The sequence below is a fragment of the Lacerta agilis genome, chromosome 4, assembly GCF_009819535.1.
Source record: "Lacerta agilis isolate rLacAgi1 chromosome 4, rLacAgi1.pri, whole genome shotgun sequence".
In the NCBI taxonomy this organism is placed as follows: Eukaryota; Metazoa; Chordata; class Lepidosauria; order Squamata; family Lacertidae; genus Lacerta; species Lacerta agilis.
This window is the reverse complement of record NC_046315.1, coordinates 27,118,920-27,145,970: the sequence shown is the minus strand read 5'-3', so window position 1 is coordinate 27,145,970 and position 27,051 is coordinate 27,118,920. Positions and strand designations below refer to the sequence as shown.

Below are 27,051 nucleotides of genomic sequence, written 5' to 3'. Positions count from 1 at the left end.
GGTTTCGCCAGAAGCTGCTTAGTCATGCTGGCAACATGACCCGTAAAAACTGTCTGTGGACAAACATCAGCTCCTTCGGCCAGTAAAGCAAGATGAGTGCCACAACCACAGAGTCGTTCACGACTGGACTTAACTGTCAGGGGTCCCTTTAACTTTACCTTTTAGTCCTTCTGACAGGAGATGGAGTCACTTATGCCAGATTAAAGATACCAATTTCACATCACTTAAAGTCTCTCTGCATCATCTCTCCTGGGTCTTGAACAGCAGGTTCAACCCCCGGCTTCTCAAGGTAGAGATGGGAAAGACCCATTGAAATCCTGGGGATCTGCAGTGGTGGCAATCCTGAGCTAGATAGACCAACAGTCTGTCTCCGTATATGGCAGCTTCTTCAATTCCTATTTCTGCTTTTCATTTTGTTGGGAAGTTTAGTGTTCATTCTCCAGGCTGCCGTCACGCAGACATGGTGAATTCAAAACAATCCACACATGCAGAGACACCAAGAGTTCTTTTAAACGAAAAGGTGTTTATTAAAAGTGCTTTTAGTTTGTGGTAAAACTACAGTCCCGAGTCCTTGTAATACAGTACAGCTATATACTAAAGGTCTTCTAAAAAATAGTTTAAGCAACAAGATTAGACACATGACCTGCAGTGCCCTATTAAAAACATAATAATTTGGCCAGATCAACTCTATTGATCAGGAGGCAAGTGCTTCAGTTTCTGTGCAGTTTACTGTTGCAGCTCATAGCAGAGGTAGAACAGCTGGGGGCTCCAGGAGGGATACTTGCATGTACCTGCGAAGAAAGAAACCACTCAGTACAAAGAGTTAGTAAACTCCCCATTGATAATTCTGCAGCACTTCACATACTCCAGATTAGCAGATTGTGTAATCTTGATTGGGAAATCTGCACTGGATTTAAGTTAAAAAAGAGAAAAAGATTCACATCCATGACTTTGGGAGTTGTTTTGCTATTTGCAAGTGCCTAGGAATCCCTACTTCTATAAAAGAAAACACCCCTGTGTCTCTGGCCCTTCTGACAGCAGCTGTGTTCTTATTGTTTATCGCTTGGAGCATCCTCGGGGGAGAAGCAATTTCCAATTAAAAAAAAAAAACCATTGGAGAAAATAAGCCTGAAAGCATATAGGCAACACCAAGTGAGATATTAGGATTTCTTAACAGATTTCCTGTGGTCATAGGGGAAGCTACCATTTAACAGTTTCGAAAGCTTCATGCGTCTGACAAAAATCAATTGTTCTTGGTACAAAGTTGTAGATTGCGTGTGTGTGGCACTCATTATATACACCCTGCCCACGCTAAGACAGAATGTTATGAGGATGAGATGCAGCAAGCCTTAGGCTCACCCATCGCCTAATCTTCCCTCCGGTGGCTGCTTCAGAGTGACTGTGGAAGCCCTCCTTCCTGTTTTTGGATTAACTTTGAACTTCATGGATTGTTTGGATCCCAACAACTGCGGCTAATCCAAACTGTTGTCTTGTTTCAACAAGCCATTTTAAGCCACGGGTTAAGCAGCTGGTTTGTCCAAACAAGCCGTTGTTCACGTTTAACCATGGTTTAGGGGTTTCAGAGGCAGGCAGTGCTGGAGTCAATACAAAATGGAAATGGAAGTGTCCAAATTCCTCCTCTGCAAGTGGCAGAGAGGGGAGCACATGGGCCCAAAGCTATCAGCGGCTCATCCTCCTCAGTGAGTCACAGGCAACTTCTTTTTCAGTGAAGGGATGCACTCCTTTCGGGCCAAATCTTCCAGGGGCTGCACAGGGTCAAGACCTACATTGGCTCCCAGTACGTTTAAGAGCACAATTCGAAGTGTTGGTGCTGACCTTTAAAGCCCTAAACGGCCTCGGTCCAGTATACCTGAAGGAGCGTCTCCACCCTCATCATTCTGCCCGGACACTGAGGTCCAGTGCCGAGGGCCTTCTGGCGGTTCCCTCACTGCGAGAAGCAAAGCTACAGGGAACCAGGCAGAGGGCCTTCTCGGTAGGCAGAGGGCCTCCCACCCTGTGGAACGCCCTCCCACCAGATGTCAAAGAGATAAACAACTACCTGACATTTAGAAAACATCTGAAGGCAGCCCTGTTTAGGGAAGTTTTTAATGTGTGACATTTTAATGTATTGTAATCTTTGTTGGAAGCCGCCCAGAGTAGCTGGGGAAACCCAGCCAGATGGGCGGGGTAAAAATAAATTATTATTATTATTATTATTAACAGGGCAACCTCTTTTCTCTCATTATACGACTACTATTCTCTCCCTCCTGCCCTTCTTCTTCCCCACTAACCAGTAGGCCACTGGGCAAGAGACAGATGATTCAACTGCCTGGAAAAAGCAGAGGGCCAACAGAGGACTTTTGAAATTAAGCCAAGGGCCAGATGCAGTCCTAGTTTCCCACCCTTGCAATACTGCTAAACTATGGATTGGCATTATTTGCAACCTCTCTATTATATTCCCACATGCTCTCCAGCTTTCTTCCTCCTCTAACAGCTGTTATTTCCACTGGTCACAATTTTACAGAGCTGCTGAGGTGTTCAGAAAGCAGTTGTTGGCCCAAGAACTTACTTAGCCAGCTTGTATTTCTCCCTTATCGCTTGCTGTGGTCGATGTGGAGCGTCAAGGCAGACTTTGTGTAGGTCGCTTAGGCAAGGCACTATCTCACCTAGTGAGTAGCCAGTGAAGGCCGCAAGGGTTTCTGGCTGGTCAGAAGAAGAGAGATTACAGTTTTATTATTCCATTCAGGTAAGAACAATCACATATGCTTGGAGAGAGACTCTCCTGCGTTGAGCCAGCATCAAGTTAGGAGAGGCCTCATCTCAACCTCACTCAGTAGCTTTGTTTTAACTTTTCACCAATTTCTGCAGGGTGCAAGGGAAAGAGGCTTGTTGAATAGGCAAGCACAGAGCAAAATCCAAGCTCCACTCACATCAGGTAGACTCCCCTACCCCAATTATTCCAGGGCAGTGTTTCCCAAACCTGGGTCTCCAGCTGTTTTCTCTGACCACTGGTCCTGCTAGCTAAGGATGATGGGAGTTGTAGTCCAAAAACAGCTGGAGACTTAAGTTTGGGAAACACTTTTTTAAGGGAAAGGGCCGTGGCAAAACACACGCTTCGGGTGCAGAAGGTCCCAAGTAGGGCAGGAAAAAGAGACTCTGGTATGAAATTCTGGAGAGCCACCACCAGCCATTGTTGGCAATATTGTGCTATTCAGGTCAATTTTCTGACTTTGCATAAGGCAGCTTCCTTATGCTCCACTTGTACGCAATGCAACCTTGGTTTTCCACTGTCCTGCACAGGTGGTGGTGGCTCTTTTCATGAGAATCAGCCCATACCTAAAGTGCACCGCCCAGGAAGGGACACTGCAGAGTTGTGCTTTCACGAGCGCTTGGGAAACGTTTATTTTTGATGCCAGCCATATCCTTTCCCTCGCAACATTCCCAAAGCAGATATTGAGAAGGTGCCAGTGAAAAAAATCTCATTTATGCCCATGAAGTTAATAAGACAGCAGGCGTAGAACAGCGGCAGCAACAAAGATGCATCAAGGTCAACTAAACCCATCGTTGTTTTTAACCCAGAAAGCTCCGGAGTTCATCTCTCTGCAGAGTTAACAGCCTCCCGAGTGACAAAAATGTAGTTGTGTTGGGCTGAAGGACTTCTACTGCGTCAGCCATTTTTTAAGTTTGTTGCTAAAAAAAAGGGGGGGGAGCCAGCTAAACCAGGGGTCAAGGCACCTTCCCGTTTTGTATCCGGTTTCATTATTTGGACGGTTTGCACTCACCGGGAGCCGGCAAGCTATAAGGACTTGGTTAATATTCAAAAGTCAGGCTTACCCAAAAATGCCTGTTCACAGTGTAGTTTGCAAGACAGTAAGCAGCTGCTGCCATTTGTGAGGGAAGGTACTTCAGGAATGGATCAGCTTCAAGGAGACTCAGCTCTGCTACATACTAAAGAGAATTGGACACCATTTTAATCACAGGGAAATCAAGAGAGATTCAAGTCTATCCCACAGTATCTCAACCAGCCTTCCAGATGTTGGACTGCAACTCCCATTTTCCCTAACCATTGGCCATGGTGGTTTTATATTTGGTGTTTTTAGTTCGATGGTCAGCATAATAAATAATAATAATAATAATAATAGGAATAATGTCACCATTTGTGGAAAACTGACAGGCCACAGCAACAGCAGTCATTTAAAGTGCTTTTATACCTCTTTAAGAGCATTACTTCCCCCAAAGAACACTGGGAACTGTAGTTTGTAAAGGGTGCTGAGAAGTATAGCTCTGTGAGGGGTCTAATAACTCTCAGCACCTTTAACCAGCTATAGTTCCCATGACTTTTTTGGCGGGGGGGGGGGGGGAGCCATGACTGTTTGAAGTGACATGATAAGTGTTTTAAATCATGGTGTAGTTGTGACCATGGTCAACACTGTAAAACATGTCACCCATAGTCCAATATGGAGTTAAGTGTGCCCAGACCCAATATTTAGTTTATCAGATTTAGATCATTTTTATAAATCTAAACTAGTGCTGCAAATTGCTTGTGAGTTTTAGCAATTTTTTGCCCCTGTAGTACAGGAAGGGGAGATGTTTCCTCTTAACATACCCCCCCCCCCCCAAAAAAATATTCTACTAACCATGACTACCTCAGTCTCAGTTTTGGTCAAGACTGCTGTTCACCACTGAAATGCAGACAGACAGACGCAAGACTGGACAGGGGCACAACAGAGGCAGCAGGCAAAGACTGAAACTGAACCAGCTCAGTTGGTAGAGCCTGAGACTCTTAATCTCAGGGTTGTGGGTTTGAGTCCCACGTTGGGCAAAAGATTCCTGCATTGCAGGGGGTTGGACTAGATGACGCTCATGGTCCCTTCCAACTCTACAATTCTGGAGGGGCACTGGCATCAGGGAAGTTAGGCTAATGATGTTTATTTTTATTTTTTTGGTCTGGGTGTCCTTTGAAGTGTTTGCCACACAGGTAATATCCTTACCCTTGCAAAGTTCTCTGTCTTGACGCTGACACCATGATGTTGCAAATACTGGAAGAGAAACTGGTTGATGGTTGGAACAGTCAAATCAAAAGCAAGGACTTTGAGGAGCAGGTGTTCCATTTTGAGCAGCTGTTTTTTAGTGTAGGTATCATCGGTTATATACACAAATTCTTTGACTTCTGGTGGAAAGATTTCTTCATATTTCCTGGGGATCAGGAGAAATAGCAACCTACAAAGCCTTACTGCATATTTTAAATTCTGTTTCATTAAGATAATCCCTTGTCATCACCATCCTGAGACTGCCAGGCACAAGAGAAACAGGGCCTTCTCAGTGGTGGTCCCACGCTTTCAGAACCACTCCAAGTGATTTGTATACTGCACCACCAGCACATGCATTATGTTATCATTATGGCCTAGACAAAAGAATCTGTTTTTACCTTTCAGAATATACTTCATTCAGACCAAGATAACATTATGCATGCACACGAAAGCTCATACCAAGAACAAACTTAGTTGGTCTCTAAGGTGCTACTGGAAAGAAATTTTTATTTCATTTGATTTCCTCACTCTCTGAACTTGGAATCCACAAGCTATTCAAGCGGATTAAGGTTGTAGATGCAAGTGAAACATTTGCTTGCAAAAAAAAAAAGTACCTACAGTGATTTCAGCAGAAGAAGAACGTCATTGGGACCTGCTCACAGGAGCCAACACCAATGAAAAAGCAAGCAAAACCCCATTTTGTCCTGCAAACCAGTGATGGGTCCAAACTCAACATTTGAAGACTGTTAGTCCACTCTCCAAATATCTCTGAGGAAACAGAGTTGTAGTCCATTAAAGGTAAAGGGTAAAGGGACCTCTGACCATTAGGTCCAGTCGCGGACGGCTCTGGGGTTGCGGCGCTCATCTCGCTTTACTGGCCGAGGGAGCCGGCGTACAACTTCCAGGTCATGTGGCCAGCATGACTAAGCCGCTTCTGGCAAACCAGAGCAGCGCACGGAAACGCCGTTCACCTTCCCGCAGCAGCGGAAGCTATTTATCTACTTGCACTTTGACGTGCTTTCGAACTGCTAGGTGGGCAGGAGCTGGGACCGAGCAATGGGAGCTCACCCCATCGCAGGGATTCAAACCGCTGACCTTCTGATCGGTAAGCCCTAGGCTCTGTGCTTTAACCCACAGCGCCACTCGTGGCAGAGCGCAATGGAGAAGGCACCAGGCTTCAATTCTGGGCATCTCCCAATTTGGCCTGAGCAATAACCCTGTTTGTAACTCTGGAGAGCTAGAGTGTAGGCAGTAATGACCTAGAACGGGGCGGGGAACCTGCAGCTGTCTAGATGGATTTCAGTTCCCATCAGCCTCAGCTAGTATTGCCAGTGGCAAGGAATGATGGGAGTTGGAGTCCAGCTGGAGAGCTGCAGGCCCCCCCCCACGAGCTAGATAGAATAACTTGGAATAAAGCGGCTTCTTGCCTTCCTACTCTTTGCTAGGACACATGAGCACTTGAGAGACAGATCCAGACAAGTCTCACCAGGTAGCACTAAGCAGTTGTCATCTGCCAAAGGTTTGTTGGCTCACACAAGCCTACTTACGCAGCTAGGAGAACTGCCGCCGTTCCCACAAGCTGAAGTTTTCCTCTGAGGACAGACATGCAAGACAGAAACCGGTCCAAGTAGTTCACAGCAAGGTACACTGTTTCAGTACGAAGCTTATATTCTTCAGCGACTTCTACCAGCCAGTCCACCAAGATTGCACGCATGCTTGAGGTGATATCAGGCTGCTTCCTCAAGTAGCATGCTCTGGGCCTGTATTTCACCTGCATAGAAAGAGTTTGGCCTCAGCATAAGGAGGTGTAAAAGTGTGTGTGTGTGTGTGTGTGTGTGTGTGTGAAGCCCCTCTGTGAGTTAATTTACAAGAAGTTTGAATTCAAGGTGTCCATGACACTAAACTGAGATTGCTCCTCCAGAGGACGGGACTAAACTTGCATTTGAGTGCAATTTAGGCTCCGTAAGCTAAAGTACATACTCACGGCGTGAATATCAGAAAGAAGGTAGGATGCAGAGTGCATGTTACACTGGTGCTATCTCTGAGCAAAGGCTACAGTGAGCTCCTTAAAAGCGCCACTCACTTCAGCTTCTCTCAAGTAGTGATGAATATCTTCTGCATATTCCACAGCACACATGACGTCATCTTTATAACACTGAAGATCCTCATCTTGGGACTGCAACGACTTATCCACCAGCATCGGAGAGCCTGGATTCACCAACATATTACCGGGAATATTTTTTTTAAAAAAATAATAATGTTAAGTTAGCCATCAGTTTCAGTGTATGCTTCCATCAGCAGAAGTCATAAACCCTTAGATTTATTGGATGTTATAGGCAACATGCACTCTAATTTAAAAAGAAGGCTTAGTAGGCTATGGTTCTCCAGATATTGTTGGAGCCCAACTCACATCAGCCCCAGACAGAATGGCTATTGGCCAAGGGCCAACCTCTGGAAGGTCACAGGTTTCTACCTGCTAGGCCATTGGACGTACCTGTACTCAAGCTCAGCAGCAGGTGAATGTTGGGTCTTCGGGTGCAGGTATCAACTTCACACATGCTGGATTCTTCCACAGCCATACAGCTGTACCTGTTTTTTCCTTCCACGTCATCTCTGTAAACAGCAAAACTTTGCTTGGATGCCATGCAGAGCGGCATCATATTCTTTCCAGTAGTTAGAGCAGGACAGACATTTTCAGACCCAGAGAAGCCTCTCAGCCTGTTTGCTCCCTGAAAAGAAGAATGAGAATCTTCTTGGTAGGGACAGCCTATTGTCCTGCTTCAAGCAGGGCAGGAAAAGACACATTTCAGTTCAGTTCGCTTACTATATTTCTATGCGGCTTTTTGCTCACACGAATCACAAAGCAGCTGGCAAATAATAAATACCAACAACGTAATAGTACATCACAAATACAACACGAATCGTATAGAATAAGTTACAGGTAGGTAGCCGTGTTGGTCTGCCATAGTCAAAACAAAATAAAAAATAAAAAACCCTTCCAGTAGCACCTTAGAGACCAACTATGGGGTCATAAAGAGTCAGACACGACTGAACGACTGAACAACAAAAGTTTGTTCTTGGTATGAGCTTTCGTGTGCATGCACACTTCTTCAGATAGATGCACACAAAGGCTCATACCAAGAACAAACTTAGTTGGTCTCTAAGGTGCTACTGGAAGGATTTTTTTATTTTTTATTTCGTATAGAGTAATTAACAGATCGTCAGCAAAACAATGGCAAATTATCAGTAAAACAGACACATTCTATAAAGCCCTATTAACTAAAAATAATAATAATAAGTGAAGCAGCACAAACCCAACAAAAGTCATCCTATAAGATTCACAAAGCAATATTAACAAAAGGAAAGCTCTGTTGCACATGCAGAAGTCCTCTCACAGGATTTCTGTTGGTCAGGCTCCCTTAATGTTTTACTGGCCAATTAAAATAGATGGGTAATATATCCTGGGTTTCTGGTATCAGATAGCTCAGTCGGTAGAGCATAAGCCTCTTAATCTCAGGGTTGTGGGTTCAAGCCCCACGTTGGGTGAAAGATTTCTGCACTGCAGGGGGTTGGATGAGATGACCACCAGGGTCCCTTCCAACTCTACAATTTTATGATTAACAACCTAGCAACCAAAAACAAACTAGGCACTGTTGAACTCTCTCTCTCTCTCTCCACCCCCATGACTCAATCTTCCACTCAGTTCATCAAAAGACACATACACATAATGCCCATGGCAGCAACTCCCTTCGTAAGGCCCCAAGGCCTGGAGGGTGGGACAAGGCAGGTTAGAAAAAGCCCTTGCCTGATGGCCAGCACAAAGTTTCATTCCTCTCACAGTTCTTCTGGAAACATCTCCCTTATGAAGGCTGGAGGGTAGGGCAAGGCACATGGGTTGTGGCCTCTGAAAGTCTTCAGTTCTCCAAAACTGAAGTTTGGGAGCCCATGATGCTCTTGCTGAGGGCCAGCAGGACAAGGGAAATGTGAAAGGCCTTTCCCAGATCAAGCCGAGAAATACTCCTTCTACATTCCAATGCAGCTGTATAGAACTTGCAAGAATACAAGGAGCAGTGGGCAGAATGTAGGTACCGTACAAGTCCGTGACACTGATCTGTCAGTGAACCCCCCACTTACAATAGTGCAGGAGTTTTAATATTATGCTGCTTCCTACTTGGTTGCTCATTAGCAAGAAAACATAGCTATTTTGCAAAAAGCTACAGAAGGAGTCTTGGCTTGTTCACACTAAAGGGTGTGCGACTTGTTTAAACTGCATCCTAGTACACCGAAACACAAGTTAATGCATTGTGAAAGAAGGTGGGCAGGGAAGAGTCTGAAGCAGAAGGCAACCTGCAGATGAGCTGGAAAACTCCAACAAGAAACAGAGACTAAAGTTAACGGCAAATCAGTATTCCAAGAGAGCCCTGGCAATCCAGCACCAGAAGACATTTTGGTTTTGAAGCAACCATCATTAGTACCCCATATCAGTACAGAACACTGCATGGTGTGGCTATTTACCATTCAGCATGTAGAGACACTGTGTCTGTAATTTCCATGACTGAATACCAGGCGTTTCAAGCTACACAGAGATGGGGTGGGAGGCTGGGGAGCTCAGCCAAAGTGGTTCAGCCAGGCTAGTCTTGTAGAATCTTAAAAAGACTGCAGGACAAACCTTTGGTAATGGAAGTCCACATTTCAGATGTAGAAGCATCGCCCTCAGTTGGTGCACATAGTTATATGTAAAAGGTAAAGGCAAAAGACCCCTGGATGGTTCGGTCCAGTCAAAGGAGACTATGGGGTGCGGCATGCATCTTGCTTTCAGGCCGAGGGAGTTGGCGTTTGTCCACAGACAGCTTTCCGGGTCATGTGGCCAGCATGACTAAACCGCTTCTGGCACAACAGAACACCTTATCTTTTAGACATAGTTATAACACACACACACACACACACACACAGAGAGAGAGAGAGAGAGAGAGAGAGAGAGAGAGGGCCACACAAGACCAAGGGGGCCAGTGGCATTTCTACACAAACGTCACATAGCTGTGAATGGCCGCTCTGCTTAAAGTTAAAGGTAAAGGGACCCCTGACCGTTAGGTCAAGTCGTGGATGACTCTGGGGTTGCAGCACTCATCTCGCTTTACTGGCCGAGGGAGCTGGCGTACAGCTTCCAGGTCATGTGGCCAGCATGACAAAGCCGCTTCTGGCGAACCAGAGCAGCACATGGAAACGCTGTTTACCTTCCCCCCCAGGAGTGGTACCTATTTATCTACTTGCACTTCGACGTGCTTTCGAACTGCTAGGTGGGCAGGAGCTGGGACCGAGCAATGGGAGCTCACTCTGTCGCGGGGATTTGAACCACCCACCTTCTGATCAGCAAGCCCTAGGCTCCGTGGTTTAACCCACAGCACCACCTGCTGTTTTATACTTTAAAAGTATAAACATACAACAGAAACCAATTCAGAACACAAACATTGAGATTACTCTGAATCTCCATCCCTTCCATTGGTCCTATTGATAGTACTTTCAACTGCATATCAATACATCTCCTTTTTTTTGTCTTTCTAAATAATCCATACATTCTGTTACATTACAAGTGTGGTTAAAATCCTGCCAATGTTTTAACCTGCTTACAATGATCTCATATATAAATTGTAAACTTTTCCTATTCTTTTTTAAAGTTCTTGTCTTCTCGATTTCTGAGCTTCCCTGTTAATTTTTGCCATTTTGGCATAGTCCATCACGCCCTGCTTACTTTGCATACATGTGACCTCTGTATAAACCTTTCAGAGTTTCTTGCATTTCATGGTCTTTTGATCTCCACAGTTTACAATTCTCTCCACCCATGTGTGCATAATATATATTATCTCTCACACTTAAAATGTCTCTGAAGACAACACTCTGTGTCTGAAAAGGCCTCTGAAAGTCATGGTTATGATCAATTGCCAAACTTTTGAAAGGCAGGATAACAGCAGTCTCTCCCATACTTGGGTCTCTGGCTGTTTTTGGACTACACTTCCCATCATCCCTGACCATTGGTCCTGCTAGCTAGGGATGATGGGAGTTGTAGTCCAAAAGCAGATGGAGACCCAAGTCTGGGAAATACTGGCCTACAGCATGGATAGGGAGGTAATTCCCAGGGGCCAAATGCAGCCCCTCCAAGTCTCTCTACCTAGCTCTCAGTATTCTCTCTCTCCAGGCAACACCACACATCCAGCCATACCCCCTACCAGCCCAGCTTTGCACCCTCCTTGAGTGTTTTTGATTGGCAGGGATATGTCCTTGAGCTCTGAGATTACCTCTTGCTTGCTTGGATGAAAGACAGAGAGGTGTATGGTTGATAACATGATACATAACATGCTAAAGGCAGTAGCCCATAAAGAACCGTTTGGTGGCTCAACACTCCTCCTTGGCACAACAGCAAAAACCTCAATCTCTAAAACAGGGCAGATGCTGAAGTCTTAAGTCCCACTGAAAAAAAGCAGACAGAGAGACTTCTAGTCCCTCTCAATCCCTCGCTTCAAGTTTCCAAGAAACTGAAACTTGAAGATGGAACCTTTCAATAGTACTGGACCCACTGGCAGTTAAAAAGAGTGCATGCATTTTCCAGTGGTCCTACATTCCATAGCTCATGGCATGCGCAAACCCCTTTAACAGTCGCCCAGTTCGTTGAGTGCCATTGAGCCCAAGGAACATACGTCTGTAATACTGGAGCAAAAGAAGAGTCAATGTCTCACAGTGCTACCCTGTACCTCCTACAGAGGATGTTGTTTGCCAGCAAATAAAGCATCCCCCAAAGGGATGGTAAACCTTTTCAAAACTGCTTTAAGTGTACAGTGCAGCTGGGCCCTCAAGTCACACTATTCTCTGACCTGCCATTCCTACAGCATTTTAACGTACAAAGCCCAAACGAGTTGCTGCGCTAGCAATAACACCACCACAATCCTAGCCACATCTACTCATGAGTAAGTCCTAATAAACTCAAGTGGTCTTACTCTCAAGTAAATGGGATTAGAATTGTAGCTTAAGGATTGGATGCTCAAAGCAGACCCAATAGAATGACCAACTTAAGTTGGTTATGTCTCTTGATACTCCAGGTGTGACTTGGTTAGATTTCACCCCAATAAACTGTAGGGTTGCCCAGAGTCCATGAAAGCTCACATCCTTAGAAAATCTGTTTAGTATTTAAAGCGCTGTAACACTTTGTAGTTTTTAACACAGAAAGTGTGTTACAGTTCTCATTTACATTTGGAAAAAAAGCTAACCTTTTAAAGTTGGAGCTGTAAGCAGAGGAGGTGCTTCAGAGATGCACAGGTGCAGATAAACATGACACTGCAGGGTTGTTGTCCCTTCCTAGTTGGTTAGTGAGCCTCAGAACAAGTAGCAAACAGTCAAGGCTACTGAAACTAGGAAACTGCCTTACATGGAGACAGACCATCGGTCCATTGATTCCCACCTTTACCACTCAAAAAAACAACAACAACCCTCTAATTTCCTAAGCCCAGCCATCAGAGGTGCTAAAATCCAGGAATCCCAGTCCTCCATGATTTACCTGCACAGAGGGTCTCAAACACTGCCCATTTTCTGTCAGCTCCCCCAGAATAGCTCTCTGGTGGAAATTTTGATTAGTTCGAGGCTGTGCAACAGCCGGCAGGGCATCCCAAAGCTCCTCTTGTGCCTTCTCATCACCATTGTTGCTACAATGCATTTCCTCAGGGTCAGCAGCTGATGCTGGAAAGACAAAGAAACACACATTGAGGCTGCATCCACACGGCAGTCCTTTCCGTTTCCCTAACTATTAATTCCTGCATTATATTTTAGCTTCTACCCAATATGGCAGCCACTTCCGGAAACCTTGCAGAATGCAGTGGAAGTTTAGTGCTCCTTTCTGTATTAATTGCTTCCAGGAAAAAAAAATTGCAGCCCAATTAACCTAGAAAATCATGAAAGCAGTGACAAGATTTGGGGTGGCATACAGTTGTTCCTTCCTGCCGTTTTCATAGGAGAATCGTGAGGAAACTGAAGCGTGCATGTGCAGAAAGTGTGAGGAGTAGCAACGTTGTCTTATGGCATTTGTTGTTGTGTCACACCACCCCCACTGGTGTAAATGAAGTTTAGGGAAGTTTTTAATGTTTAATGCTGTATTGTGTTTTTAATATTTGGTTGGCAGCTGCCCAGAGTGGCTGGGGAAACTCAGCCAGATGAGCGGGGTACAATTATTATTATTATTATTATTACTGAGACATGCCCGTATCTCAGTCAAAAAGCCACAGTTACTACATTGTGAAAGGTATGTTGGGAAATGGCGCAGGGGCGGTAACATTAAAATCAGAAAAACTAATGCGATACTCCCCGTATCTGAATGCACCCAATTTCAGACAATATCCTTAGACGGACTCCCTTCAGTCTGAGCAACCCATACCTGAAGTTGATTCTGACTTGACTCTTGGAAAACGGAAATCTTCCCGTGGCTTTGTTTGTACAAGCCTGACTTTTCTTATCTTTGTGCAGTAAGCCCAAAGCACAGGGTGAGCAACTTGTTTAAAAATAATGAAACCCTGGCAATATTAGAGGTGGGCCACAACCACCATGCAAGGTTCAAATGCTCACTTGGCCATGGTGTTCACTGGGTGACCTTGAGCCAGTCGCAGTCTCACCTACCTCACAGGGTTGTTGTGAGGATAAAGTGGGGATCAGGAAAACCACATGTGCCACTTTGAGCTCCTCAGAGGAAAAGGTGGGATATAAATGTAACAAACGAAATGCTGCGGTATCCTTAGCCCCCAGAAAGCCAATCACATTAAAGTGTTTATGAGAAGAAAGCAACCTTGGCATTACATGTTTCTTTAAAACTGGCATCCTTCCACCAAATAGCTTTACCGTTGCTGAAACCAATGGGATTAAGTCAGCGAAAGTGGCTCACAGTTGAAGGTCCCACAAACTCCAAGGCTTAGAACCAAGTACCACTGGATTTACCTCCAAGTAAACATGTTCAGGAATAAGGGATGCATCACCTTTGCCAGAAGCATGCCTTGCTTACTGCCAAATAAAACATGGGACTGTGGTACCAGACTTAACCATCCAGGGATCCTTTACCTTTTTTTTTTTACCTTTACTAAGTTTACACAAGCTTGTTCTGGGATTTGAGAACTCTATTAAGAGATATTACAGAGCAAGGTTTTTTTATTATTATTATTCAAAACACAAACCCCCTTCCACTCTGCAGCACCATTTCCTAAAAAAAAACAGAGCTCTTTTTCTGCTGGTCTTGTGGCGGCTGAAAGATGACCAGGTGCTCCCACAGAGAGCTATAATAGCATTGTGGTGGTCCCACAACCCTGAAGCAAGTGACCTTGGCCCATCTCAGCCCGCCTGCAGGCAGTGCCAATTACAAATTACAGAGGCTGCTGGAGGCAATAACTGCAGAGGGGTCTACTTGGGAGTCACTAAGTGAGGCAAGGGCTGTGGCTCAGGGGTAGAGCGTCTGCTGTGAGACCGCTGGTTCCATCCCCAGCACCTCCAGGTAGGACTGGGAAGGAACACTCCCTTATCTGAAATGCTGGAAAGCCACTGCCAGTCCAATATGGACTATATTCAGCTACATGGACCAAAGGTAACGTCCCAAGTTTCTAGCCCTCCGTTTCCAACTTCCCAAGGTTCTAGTCCTCTGTTTCCAGCGATTGCCCCAAGGCACCTGTGCGGTGAGCGCTCCGACCCCACCCCCCGAAACGAAGCCCGGTCTTCAAAGACACCCGCAGGAAAGCTACCAACCCACCCAGCCACCCTGGCAGCATCTCCCTAAACTCTGCTCGGGGACCCCCGCGGACCCTCGCCGCGCCTTTGCCCACCTGCCTTTCCCCACCCGCAGCGGGCGGTTCTTTCTTGGTGCCTGAAGGGGGAGCCCTGCTCCTTCCCGGCGCAGCGCAGCTGGGGACTAGTGGGCAAGGACTCGAAGTAGCCCCCGGCGCCGCCCGCCTAGCCTATATAGGTGGCGGCCAATCAGCGGGGGCCGCCGTCGCGCCGCCCCTCCGGGCGCGCCTCGGCGTGCGCGCTGCTTACTTTCAAGCCTCCCGCGACTGTTGGGAGCACCGGCCAGTTGGCGCTGGCACCGCGCTCGCCCGCAGGCGGCAGGCTGCTCCCGTGGCAATCGGAGATCTTGCGGTGGAGAGGAGGAATCCGGATCTCTCTTTCCGCGTCCGTTTTCCTGCCTTCCCCTTGGTGCGCTGCGGGGGGTCAATGCAGGATTTATGTATAAGCTAAATAAGCTATAGCTTAGGGCTCCACTCTCTTGGGGGGCCCCCAAAAAATTAAAGGGGGAAAAACTGGATGTACATTTCAAAAAAAATACATAGTTATGTGCAAATGGCTTTAGATACCTATTAGATCCATAAATTACCACATAGCATATATTCAACACAAAAAAACAGCGACAATTTGTTGTTGACAAAGGACAGCTGGACGTAGAAAGGGCCCCATTACCTTCAGTAGCTTAGGGCCTCATCAAACCTAAATCAGGTACACAGGTACACAGTCTTGCGCTTTAAAACAAAAAGCGCCTCTCGGTTTGTGTGGTAAAAACCCAATCATTCGTATATAATGTGCAAGGCGAAACATTTTAGAGATTCTACCCATCTATGATAAAGGACCGCAATTTGACAGGGTTACAAGTCTGCTACTTGTAGCAGACTTTCCATTTATCCTTGTAAGTGCTCTTCTGTTGCTGACAGAAGGCACCGTTTTTAAGAAGATCCCAACGATGTGAGCATTTTGACTCCCTCTAATTCTGAAGGTCAGGTATTGAGTGCCAACAGAAACCGGAAGCAGCCCAACTGGAAAGCTTGGGTAACACCGGGGGTTTGCAAAACCACCAAAAAATAAACAAAAATGCACACACAGACTGCAAAACAACAAAAACGACAGTCAGAATGTAAATATTAACTTGCTCGTTCCTCTACTTACTTTATCCCTATCACTCTCATAAAATAAAACTGCTAAAGATCCTGAAGAGGCTTTGTAGCAAATATTTCAAACTGTGACTTGATGCTAGATGTAAATCTGAGAGCAGTACTGCTTTGCCATTTATCTGTTAGTTAAAGGGAAAAACCGAGTAAAGCCATGTCTTGAGAATCTAATTATTCTCCTTGCTTGGTTTCCCTCTGTGTGTTTGAGAGGATGTTCAAGACTCCCTGCTTGAGATCATCAGGGCTGCTCTCCGTAATTAATGTTTTGTGCCAGTCTTTTGTGGTTTGAAGGATGGAGAGCTGCAACAACAGCAGATGTGTAGTGCCAAATTCAGTCTATGAGATTCCTTCGAAAAACGGGGGGAGGGAAGAATACTTTTTAGAGTAAAAAAAAAATCCAGTATCTCATCTGAGCTACAGATACTTATGTTTCTCTTCCTGTTCAAGATTTTTCTGACTTGTTTCCATTTTAGGGAAGCACATAATGCAACCTCAGGAGTGCTTGAAGAAAGATGGCTTGTACCATTGACACTCCTGTCTCCAGAGACATAGGCACCTGTGTTTGTTCGCTCCTGCAGTAATAATACTGCTAAGCTTTCATTTTATTCTATGTTTAAAATGATTTCTACTTTGCCTTTTGGCTGCCAAGAAGGACTTGCAAGTGCTTTATGTGTTCAAAACACTTTGCAGTCATTATCTCAGAAATTGCTACAACAAGCCTGAAAGGTAGGACTGTTGTGTTATCCCTATGCTATTTGTATCACCTTCATATTTCACTCTCTCCGAGGAGCTTGGGGTGGGGGAGGGATGACGGCACACTGTGACTTACAGCACAACCTTGCGCATGCCTACTCAGAAGTAAGTCCCATTGAATTCAACCGGACTTGCTGTGTAGTGGAAATGCAACCCCAGAGAGGGGAGTTTCTGAGTGAGGCAGGATTTTACCTGGGATTTCTTCACTCATCTGCCAAATAGATTTCACACAAGCTTCAGCAAGATTGTTATTTGTATCATACAGAGTTCTACTGTCCTTAATGAGGCGTACTCCTTATGCGTAAGATTTCAGCCATGCTGCCCAATTCTATAGGTTTACTCAGGTGTCAGTCTTATTTATATTTAGTGGGATGTGTTCTCAGGCATGTTCAGTCTTGCTTCTAATCACGTAGGATTTTGGCTTTGGTGTGATCCTGGCTTTCTGCCATTTCCCATTGCTGGTGGCTGTTGGGAGTATAGTACATGTGGATGTGGAAGCAGAACAGAGAGAGTAACAGGGGCACAACTTGAAACTCTCAGTAGATGTAAAGAGAGTGAAAGTGCTCCTTCAAACGCAACTTGGCTCAAGAGCCATTTGTCCAAAGACCCACTTGGGTGGAATCTACACACATTTTAAAAAAAGGTATCCGAAGAAGTGTGCATGCACACAAAAGCTCATACCAAGAACAAACTTAGTTGGTCTCTAAGGTGCTACTGGAAGGATTTTTTGATTTTTGTTTTTGTTTTTTAAAAAGTTCTGAAAATGCTTTTTTAAAAGCATTTTAAAAAATACATTGAATAGTGTCACATTGTACATTGCACTTAAAAAGTTTTATTTGCAGCTGTACAGCTGAGTCCTTGGTGTTCTTTGCAAAAAAAACTGAACAGCGTGACACCGAACAGTTCATCCTGTTTTTGATGCATTTCCTGTGGAAGCAAGGCCTTGGAAATGCTGAAGATTGCTAACAAGAGGCAGCACTTAAATCGAGCAGGGGATGAAGATTTTAAAAATTCTCTGTTTATCCCGTACTTCCTCCAAGGAATTCAGAAAGGATATGGCTCAATTTATCCTTGCAACTACCCTGTGGACATGGGCGTAGCCAAGATTTTTTTGGGGGGGGGGGTACACGACTTGGTGGGGAGGCGGGACTTTTGTTGGGGGGCAGAACCAATGTGATTGGTCAGTTAGTTAAGTATTTCTATTGTTTTACTTGAGGGGGGGCATGCCTGTGGAGTCAATTGGGTTAAGAGAAAGTGACCAGCCTAGATTCACCTACAGTGATTTGAAATTCACATGCACACCATACATTTAAAGCATATGCTTCCCCCAAAGCATCCTGGGTACTGTAGTTTGCTACAGGTTCTGGAAACTGAAGTCCTCTGACAGGTAACCTACCCTTCAGCTGTGGTCCAACACACCAGCCACTATCCCACACTGACCTTCCTCTGAGGAAGGGGCATAGCGCAGCCATAGAAGACCTGCATTGCATTCAGATGGCCCCGGCTCAGTCTCCAGCATCTCCAGCTGGGCTGGGAAAGGCTTTCCTGAAATCCTGGAGTCAGTGCAGACAATACCTGTGATCTGGTTCAGTATAAGAGAGTTTCCTATGACACTCGCAAGAGGGTGTTACCACTGAGACTCCTTAAGGTAGTGATAAAGCGGGATATCAAATCCAAACTCTTCCTCTGATTGGAAGGTTGGCGGTTTGAATCTGTTACTCTGTCCCAGCTCCTGCCAACCTAGCATTTCAAAAGCATGCCAGTGCGAGTAGATAAATAGGTACTGCTGCGGTGGGAAGGTAAACGGCATTTCCGTGCGCTCTGGCTTCCATGACGGTGTCCCGTTGCGCCAGAAGCGGTTTAGTTCTGCTGGCCACATGACCCGGAAAGGTGTCTGTGGACAAACACCGGCTCCCTCTGCCTGAAGCGAGATGAGTGCCACAACCCCATAGTTGCCTTTGACTGGACTTACCGGTAACCGTCCAGGGGTCCTTTACCTGTATCTTTTTATCCTATATTTATGTAAGATTAGCATTTTTGGTTCTAGCACACCTTAACCCATAACGTTTTTCTTAGCCTTCAAGCACAGGATGAGTCATGGCTATTAAGGAATACTGGAGTTTGGGTTTCTTTCTTTCTTTACTTAAAGGTGCATGTAAATAAACATCAGAGAATCAACTCTGAGTGTGTAAAAATCTGTTTACTTGATGCCACCTCTAGGTTTCTGACAGGGTGATAGCTTCAGATTTGCACTCTTTCCAACCCCAGCAAAAATAATGATGTTTTATTTCTAAGGAACTTTTTGATAGTCTGTTTCAGCTGCAGACTTTCACAGTCAACAGAAAACACACAGGGGACAGACAGGGCATCATCTACCCAAAGTTAAGCACTTCCGCAACTCATTGATTTCAGTAGAATAGTTCAGCACTTACTGAAATTTCTTCCATTACTCTCTCAATGAGACAGAAGTGCTTCGGTGTGGCTGGATCATTCCTCACAGTATATTAATAAAAACAGAGGCATATCTGAAACTTTGCAATTCTTCAGGTCACACACCGCATCTCCACTGCCACCTGCCATATGCTCCTAAATAAAATTATGTCTTATTTTAGATGAAGCCACACTGTCCCTTTCATATATGCTCAGACTCCTTAAGTAGAATTTTGGGGCATTGCATCCAACTCTGGACAAACGTTTTACAGCCACATGCACACAGGTTTATAGTTCTGGCAGCAAATTGCCTTCATCTAAGCCTTAAGGGGAACATTACCTCAAAGGGAAATTCATCTTTGTGATCATTTTACGCCCAGCTGTGTCACACAGAACAGACACCATAGTTTCCTTTAACTGCAAGAGTACTAAGAAAGCATTTCGCATCTTCCGTTGGAAGTTAATTACTAGGCATGATGGACAAGCTTGAGCTTCTAGCCCCAAGGTCAACTGTAGCTGGGTATCATGCCGTTCATGAGTCAGGACGTATTAGAGCAACACTCTGCAAAGCAGGGAAGAACAAGTTCAGTACCAATTCAGTTCTGGCAGAACAAATTTCTGGGCTCAAAATCCTGTAATTCTAACAGTGCAATCCTATTGCTATCCCCTCAGAAGCAAGACCTGTTTACTTACTTAATTTTTTTTGAAAAAAGTTGTTTTTTAATTGTCAAGCGTGTAAAGCTGAATGCGTGCAAGTTAAATGTGCATAAATTGTGGGCTTACTTTATATCCATACTAGAAGATGCTCAACCTGTTGGATTTCTGCCTGCCACGCTACTGTTAAAAGCCCAGGAACTATGCTTTGCCCTGATACCAAACCTAAACAAAAGCCTAGGCTGTAATCCTGCACTGACTTACCTGGGAGTCAGCAAGCCATGCTAAACACAAAATAACTCCTAGGGAATCCCTTATCTCAGACAAATCTTGGTTGTTAGAGGGGGGGGGAGGGCAAAATACAGAAATGCCACAGACTGAAAAATAAGCCAGAAAAAGGGGGGGGGTTGCACTAAGGGGCATGGTAAAACAGCAGCTCTTTAGGAACCCACAGAACTCACCTGTCAATCACAGCTCTACCTTCACTCGTTGGCTAGATAGGAGCAACCAGCCTGACTAACTGACACAACTTGTTTAGAAAAGTACCTGCACATTTAGTTTCATAACTTTTTTTTCTGGGGAGGCTAGAGACTTACATTTTTTTAAAAAAAAAAATGAATGCTGAAAGTCTAAGGGTCCCGGTTGGCACATCCGTTCGTAGTCCTGTACTCCTAGGTAAGCATGTATAGATTGCAACCTTGGTGTATGTTTTTTACACTGGTTCTGGTTGGTGGATCTCAGAGATCTAGTAAAAACCAAAGTAGACCCTACAAGCTTAAGGTTTGGACACTCCCTTGGTATAAAGCTTAATTTAGCTTTTTCAGATGTGAGAATGCACATTTAGTTCTGTAAATTACCTTTATTGTCTAGCGCTTTTGGAGAGGCCTCTTTTAACTGCAGCTGTATTTTTTTTTCAAATACCTGATGTTATTTGATGCTGGCTTTAATATCATTGTTTTAAAAAACATGTTTTGTGGCACTTTGTTAATTGTTGTTGGTTAGCCACTTGGAGAGATGCGGGGGGGGGGGGGCATAGCTGTCAACTTTTCCCTTTTCTTGCAAGGAATCCTATTCAGAATAAGGGAATTTCCCTTTTAAAAAGGGGAAAGTTGACAGTGGGGGGGGGGTTGAACTACAAGATACAAATGAACTGAAGAAACAAGGGTTAAATGACAATAGCCCAATTATTGGATGCCTTTCTATTGTTCTTTCAACACGTTCCTTTTTCAACAATCCTAAGCAGAGACTTTTATCTGTATCTGTGTTGAATGTGAATTGATTTTATATGCGTTGTCGTTTTACAATTGTTTAACATATATAATTGTTTTATATATGAAAATGCTTCACCCTTTTTTTTGTATATGCAGTTGTTCTGTGTATGCTTTCCATTGTATCGTAAATCTCGTATTTTCACTATGGGAAGAAAATCACTTGGATTTTGTTCTTGCACAGTGCTGTTCAGTGAAAACCAAAGCACATTCACAGGGACTGGGGGCCTCATTTATGGCATATTTTTGACAGCTGGTGTTAATCTCCACTCAATGGAATTCATGTCCCAACTTGAGAGCCTTGGTGATTGGAAAGTGACACTCTGGCTTCAGGTTACGAGTCACTATCAAGCACTTCTCTCTTTGCTAGCTGCATCTCAGATCTTGAAAGCAGGAAGAAGTGTGAAATAAAATAACTAAAAAAGAAGGGGGGGTGGGAAACCCCCACAGGGTTCACAGCCACTACGAGTGAATGTGATGTTGCAACAAAAACCAACCTGATACAGAAAGAATATTAAGTCCACATTCGACTCAACAAGAAATAATAAGAGACATGACTTGGGGTTACTTTCCTTACTGGGTTCTTATTAATTTAACTGCATACTAAAGTTTGGAAAATTAAAAACATTTTTAAGCAGTGTGTGTGTGTGTGTGTGTGTGTACACTGACATATGCAATATGTATACACATGCACGCACACACACATATCTAAGCTTAGAAATGCAATTTTGACAGGAGACCTGACCATTTTAAAGATGTTGACCTGAAAGTAATGGCAAAGGATAAAAAACAATAAGAAGAAGAACTTTACAATAACCGCTGAAGAAGAAGAAGAAGAAGAAGAAGAAGAAGAAGAAGAAGAAGAAGAAGAAGAAGAAGAAGAGTTTGGATTTGATATCCCGCTTTATCACTACCTGAAGTCTCAAAGTGGCTAACATTCTCCTTTCCCTTCCTCCCCACAACAAACACTCTGTGAGGTAAGTGGGGCTGAGAGACTTCAGAGAAGTGTGACTAGCCCAAGGTCACCCAGCAGCTGCATGTGGAGGAGCGGAGACGCGAACCCAGTTCACCAGATTACGAGTCTACCGCTCTTAACCACTACACCACGCTAGATCCCAATCCAAATTTGCATTTATATGTATATGTAATTATAAGCATGTAATGAGTGCTATCCTGGAGAGTGAAGTCAAATGGGCCTTAGAAAGCCTTGCTAACAACAAGGCCAGTGGAAGTGATGATATTCCAGCTGAACTATTTAAAATTTTAAAAGAGGATGCTGTTAAGGTGCTGCGCTCAATATGCCAGCAAGTTTGGAAAACTCAGCAGTGGCCAGAGGATTGGAGAAGATCAGTCTACATCCCAATCCCAAAGAAGGGCAGTGCCAAAGAATGCTCCAACTACCGCACAATTGCACTCATTTCACACGCTAGCAAGGTTATGCTTAAAATTCTACAAGGCAGGCTTAAGCAGTATGTGGACCGAGAACTCCCAGAAGTGCAAGCTGGATTTCGAAGGGGCAGAGGAACCAGAGACCAAATTGCAAACATGCGCTGGATTATGGAGAAAGCCAGAGAGTTCCAGAAAAACATCTACTTCTGCTTCATTGATTATGCAAAAGCATTTGACTGTGTCGACCACAGCAAACTATGGCAAGTTCTTAAAGAAATGGGAGTGCCGGATCACCTCATTTGCCTCCTGAGAAATCTCTATGTGGGACAAGAAGCTACAGTTAGAACTGGATATGGAACAACTGATTGGTTCAAAATTGGGAAAGGAGTACGACAAGGCTGTATATTGTCTCCCTGCTTATTTAACTTATATGCAGAATACATCATGCGAAAGGCTGGACTGGATGAATCCCCAACCAGAATTAAGATTGCCGGAAAAAATATCAACAACCTCAGATATGCTGATGATACTACCTTGATGGCAGAAAGTGAGGAAGAACTGAAGAAACTTTTAATGAGGGTGAAAGAAGAGAGCGCAAAATATGGTCTGAAGCTCAACATCAAAAAAATCATGGCCACTGGTCCCATCACCTCCTGGCAAATAGAAGGGGAAGAAATGGTGGCAGTGAGAGATTTCACTTTCTTGGGTTCCATGATCATTGCAGATGGTGACAGCAGTCACGAAATCAGAAGACGCCTGCTTCTTGGGAGAAAAGCAATGACAAACCTAGACAGCATCTTAAAAAGCAAAGACATCACCTTGCCGACAAAAGTCCGTATAGTTAAAGCTATGGTTTTCCCAGTAGTAATGTACGGAAGTGAGAGCTGGACCATAAAGAAGGCTGATCACCGTAGAATTGATGCTTTTGAATTATGGTGCTGGAGGAGACTCTTGAGAGTCCCGTGGACTGCAAGAAGATCAAACCTATCCATTCTCAAAGAAATCAGCCCTGAGTACTCACTAGAAGGACAGATCCTGAAGTTGAGGCTCCAGTACTTTGGCCACCTCATGAGAAGAGAAGAATCCCTAGAAAAGACCCTGATGTTGGGAAAGATGGAGGGCACAAGGAGAAGGGGACGACAGAGGATGAGATGGTTGGACAGTGTTCTTGAAGCTACTAACATGAGTTTGGCCAAACTGCGAGAGGCAGTGAAGGATAGGCGTGCCTGGCGTACTCTGGTCCATGGGGTCACGAAGAGTCGGACACGACTGAACGACTGAACAACAACAACAATGAGTGCTATTAAGCTTCCTTAGAAAAATCAAATCCTAATAATATTCCCAAGATTGTCTGGATAAGTGCAAAGCACATTAAACTTTGAGCACCAGTGCTTTCTCCATAAAATGTAACACTTTGGATTTATTTATTTATTTGACACAGTGACAAACACCTTAGCTACATCCTATTTGGATTCCTGTAATAAGCTCTGTGTGGGGCTGCCTTTGAAAAGTGCTCAGAAACTTCAGCTGGCTCAAAGAAGCCAGATTGCTGACTGGGGATGGTTATAGAGAGCATACGACTCTCTTGTTACAAAAGTTCCACTGCCTATTGGTCTGTTTCTTGGCACAATTCAAAATACTGGTTATGACCTTTAAAGCCCTATACAGTCATACCGTTCTGGAGCCCCGTTTGCAACATGAGCAGCGCGCAACCTGAAGCACTGCGTCTGCGCATGTGCGCGATGTGATTCAGCGCTTCTGCGCATGCGCAAAGTGCAATTCAGCACTTCTGCGCATGCGCTAACTGCTGAACTCAGAAGTAACCCATTCCAGTACTTCCGGGTTCAGCATGTTCGTATCCAGAGGTAAGACTATATGGCTTAGGTCCAAGCTATTGGAAAGACTGTACTCCCTCATACGAACCTGTCTGGGTTTTGAGATCTACAGGGGAGGCCCTTCTCTCAGTCGAAACACCCTCACGGGCAGGCTTGGTAGCTGCTCCCAGACTTTGAAACTTCCTCCCTGGAGAAGCCAGATTGGCTCCCTCCTTGTTGTCCTTCTGTTGGCAGGTGAAATAAATTCTATATTAATAAATCCTTTGGTCTGCCTTAAATAAAAAGTAGAAGTTTGGGCTTTTTGAGGCGGGGCAGGGGAGGTCAGGTGGTGAAACCCAGATATATCCAAGTCACTGGTAAAAATTGTGGGAAATTGTAGTCAATATAACAAGCAAGCTTAGGGCTAGTTAATGCACGAAGGGGTTAAGACCACAGAATTGTATTCCTAGACTCAGCTACATTATGCCCCTCACCTCTTTTGTTTGTCCTTTTTTGTTCACTTTTTCTCTTTTGTTTGCCCTTTTTCCTCACCATGTGAACTCACCGAGATAGGGCATACCTGAGCTTGCTCGCTATCGGCTCAGGCCATGTGCTTAGAGCTATTTCACTACCGGTATATTTTGTATCCCAAGAATTCAACCTGTGTTTACTTGCTGCTGCATGGATAAATGCACTAATCTGACATTTTTGTAAGTTTTGTAAGTAAAGTGTTTGAACTTACTAGCGTTGTGATCTGTTCATTGCAAGAGGGTTAAAAACAGGGAAGCGCTGGTAGAGACTCAGGACGGGATATTTAAAAGGTTTAACAGCCTATATTCCCATGCTGCTTGCTTTTGTGACTTTAAAACTCTGCTGCTGGGGCTCTCTCTTACTGGAGTTTGCTTGCCCTGCATTTCTGGATGGTAGGCATCCAGCACACTCTTTTATTAATTACCCCCACATGGGTGATCTATATCTATTTTTCTTCCCACAAAAATAAACACCAGAGTTGCCAGTCAGTCTAGCCAGAGGAAAAAAAATTCTTCCCTGCTATAAATTTAAGTGATGGTTGGGCATGAATGCAACCATTCATCAAGTCTCTGAAAGAGAAGTAGCTGTTGTGGTCTTTTAGCATCCATCCACCTGATTGTTTGACCCATCATTATTTACCGGTACTTGGGACCATCTCTGATGTCGCAGAGGAAGACAGTCGCTTATCAGAGCTCAGAATGAATGGGATCTAATCTCTGAAAGAGCTTGTCATTTATTGGCCTATACATTATCTTTTTTAAATAAAAAAAATCAAACTTATAACAAGTCATAATTTATCGACTGTGCCTTCCTGATTCATGAAAGCCTGATAATTAGTGTTATTTTTAGAACACTTGCAAGTATGTGCCTTACATACAAATACTCAGCAAGGCAAATAGTGTTGTTCTGAATGGGATAATTGCTTGCTGGGATTTTGGTAAATCATTAGGGTGGGTTAAGACAAAATGGGACGCGGGTGGCGCTGTGGTCTAAACTACTGAGCCTAGGGCTTGCTGATCAGAAGGCTGGCGGTTTGAATCCCCATGACGGGGTGAGCTCCCGTTGCTCGGTCCCAGCTCCTGCCAACCCAGCAGTTCGAAAGCACGAAGTGCAAGTAGATAAATAGGTACCACTCCGGCGGGAAGGTAAATGGCGTTTCCGTGTGCTGCTCTGGTTCGCCAGAAGTGGCTTAGTCATGCTGACCACATGACCCAGAAGCTGTCTGTGGACAAACACCGGCTCCCTTGGCCTATAGAGCGAGATGAGCGCCACAACCCCAGAGTCGTCTGTGACTGGACCTAACCGTCAGGGTACCTTTACCTTTTTAAGACAAAAATATACAGAGTTCCAGATTTGAATACTGCAATACACTGAAGGTGCATTTGCCTTTGAAGGTTTTCCAGGAACAACAGATGGTGCAAATCTCAGCTGCTGGGTTATTAATTTGGACCAGCTCTATGGATCGCATCTCACAAGTTCTTACAGCTACACTGGTTGCCTCTTTGTTTCTGAGTCTTGGTCTCTTTCTTTGGATCTCCTTTCAAAATAATTAGGGCTGGCCTACACCTGGAATTTCCTGGACATTACTGGGATTTCAAAGGTGGAAATGATGTCCAGGGGGGAAGTTCCAAAAGGCAGCGCTTTGTCCTGGATCTTAGGAAAGAAAAATCACTCTTTGGGGGCGTTTTTGTAAAACCACTTGGCGGTTTGTCTAAAAAAAGCTCCCACAACATTTGGTGTGTCCTGGTTTCTACTTTTTGAAATATGGCAACCCTAAAAATAATTCAAGTTCATGTATTCCCCAAGTTGATTTTTGTTAGTTTGGGAGGTTTTAGAGGGGGAACACAAGATGAAAAATATTAAACATAACAAGTTGATAACACCATAAAAGGTACCAAAAAGACTAAAGATTTTGGAATAATACTGATTTCAAGGACATTCAACCCCCCCTTGTTAAAACAGACAATATGTATTGATTGATTAATTTGGTTCTTTCTGCTCTCTTTTTTATAATCAACTCCAATTTTGATTTTTTTTATAATTCAAGCCAAATTTCATTATCGAAAATGAAAACGCTTAGCAGCACAATCCCAGATCAACAGTCATCTCTGCCTACCTCTTGCAGTTTTGGAGACAGGTAACTTTGGGGTATATCCCTTTGTTGTGCAGCTACCATTCTTCAGTTCAGCCATCTCCCCTAATTTATATTCAAAAGCAGAAAAGGTTT

At 44.4% G+C, this 27,051-nt stretch overlaps 1 protein-coding gene across 2 annotated transcripts; it reads right to left on the bottom strand.

Annotated features, from left to right (window-relative positions):
• Positions 1–503: 503 nt before the first annotated feature.
• Positions 504–27,051, bottom strand: CCNA1 (cyclin A1). Of its 2 annotated transcripts, none has more exons than XM_033146515.1 (9): positions 26,941–27,051; positions 12,577–12,755; positions 7,525–7,759; positions 7,114–7,238; positions 6,578–6,801; positions 4,992–5,196; positions 3,835–3,948; positions 2,570–2,703; positions 504–791 (listed from the first exon to the last, which is right to left on the bottom strand). In XM_033146515.1, exons 1-9 carry the CDS (start codon positions 27,014–27,016, stop codon positions 740–742), a joined length of 1,344 nt encoding a protein of 447 aa, XP_033002406.1. In that variant the 5' UTR covers positions 27,017–27,051; the 3' UTR covers positions 504–739. The 2 variants fall into 2 exon arrangements, with proteins under 2 accessions (XP_033002406.1, XP_033002407.1); XM_033146516.1 differs by lacking the exon at positions 26,941–27,051 and adding an exon at positions 13,686–13,707 and having other exon boundaries at positions 4,992–5,220.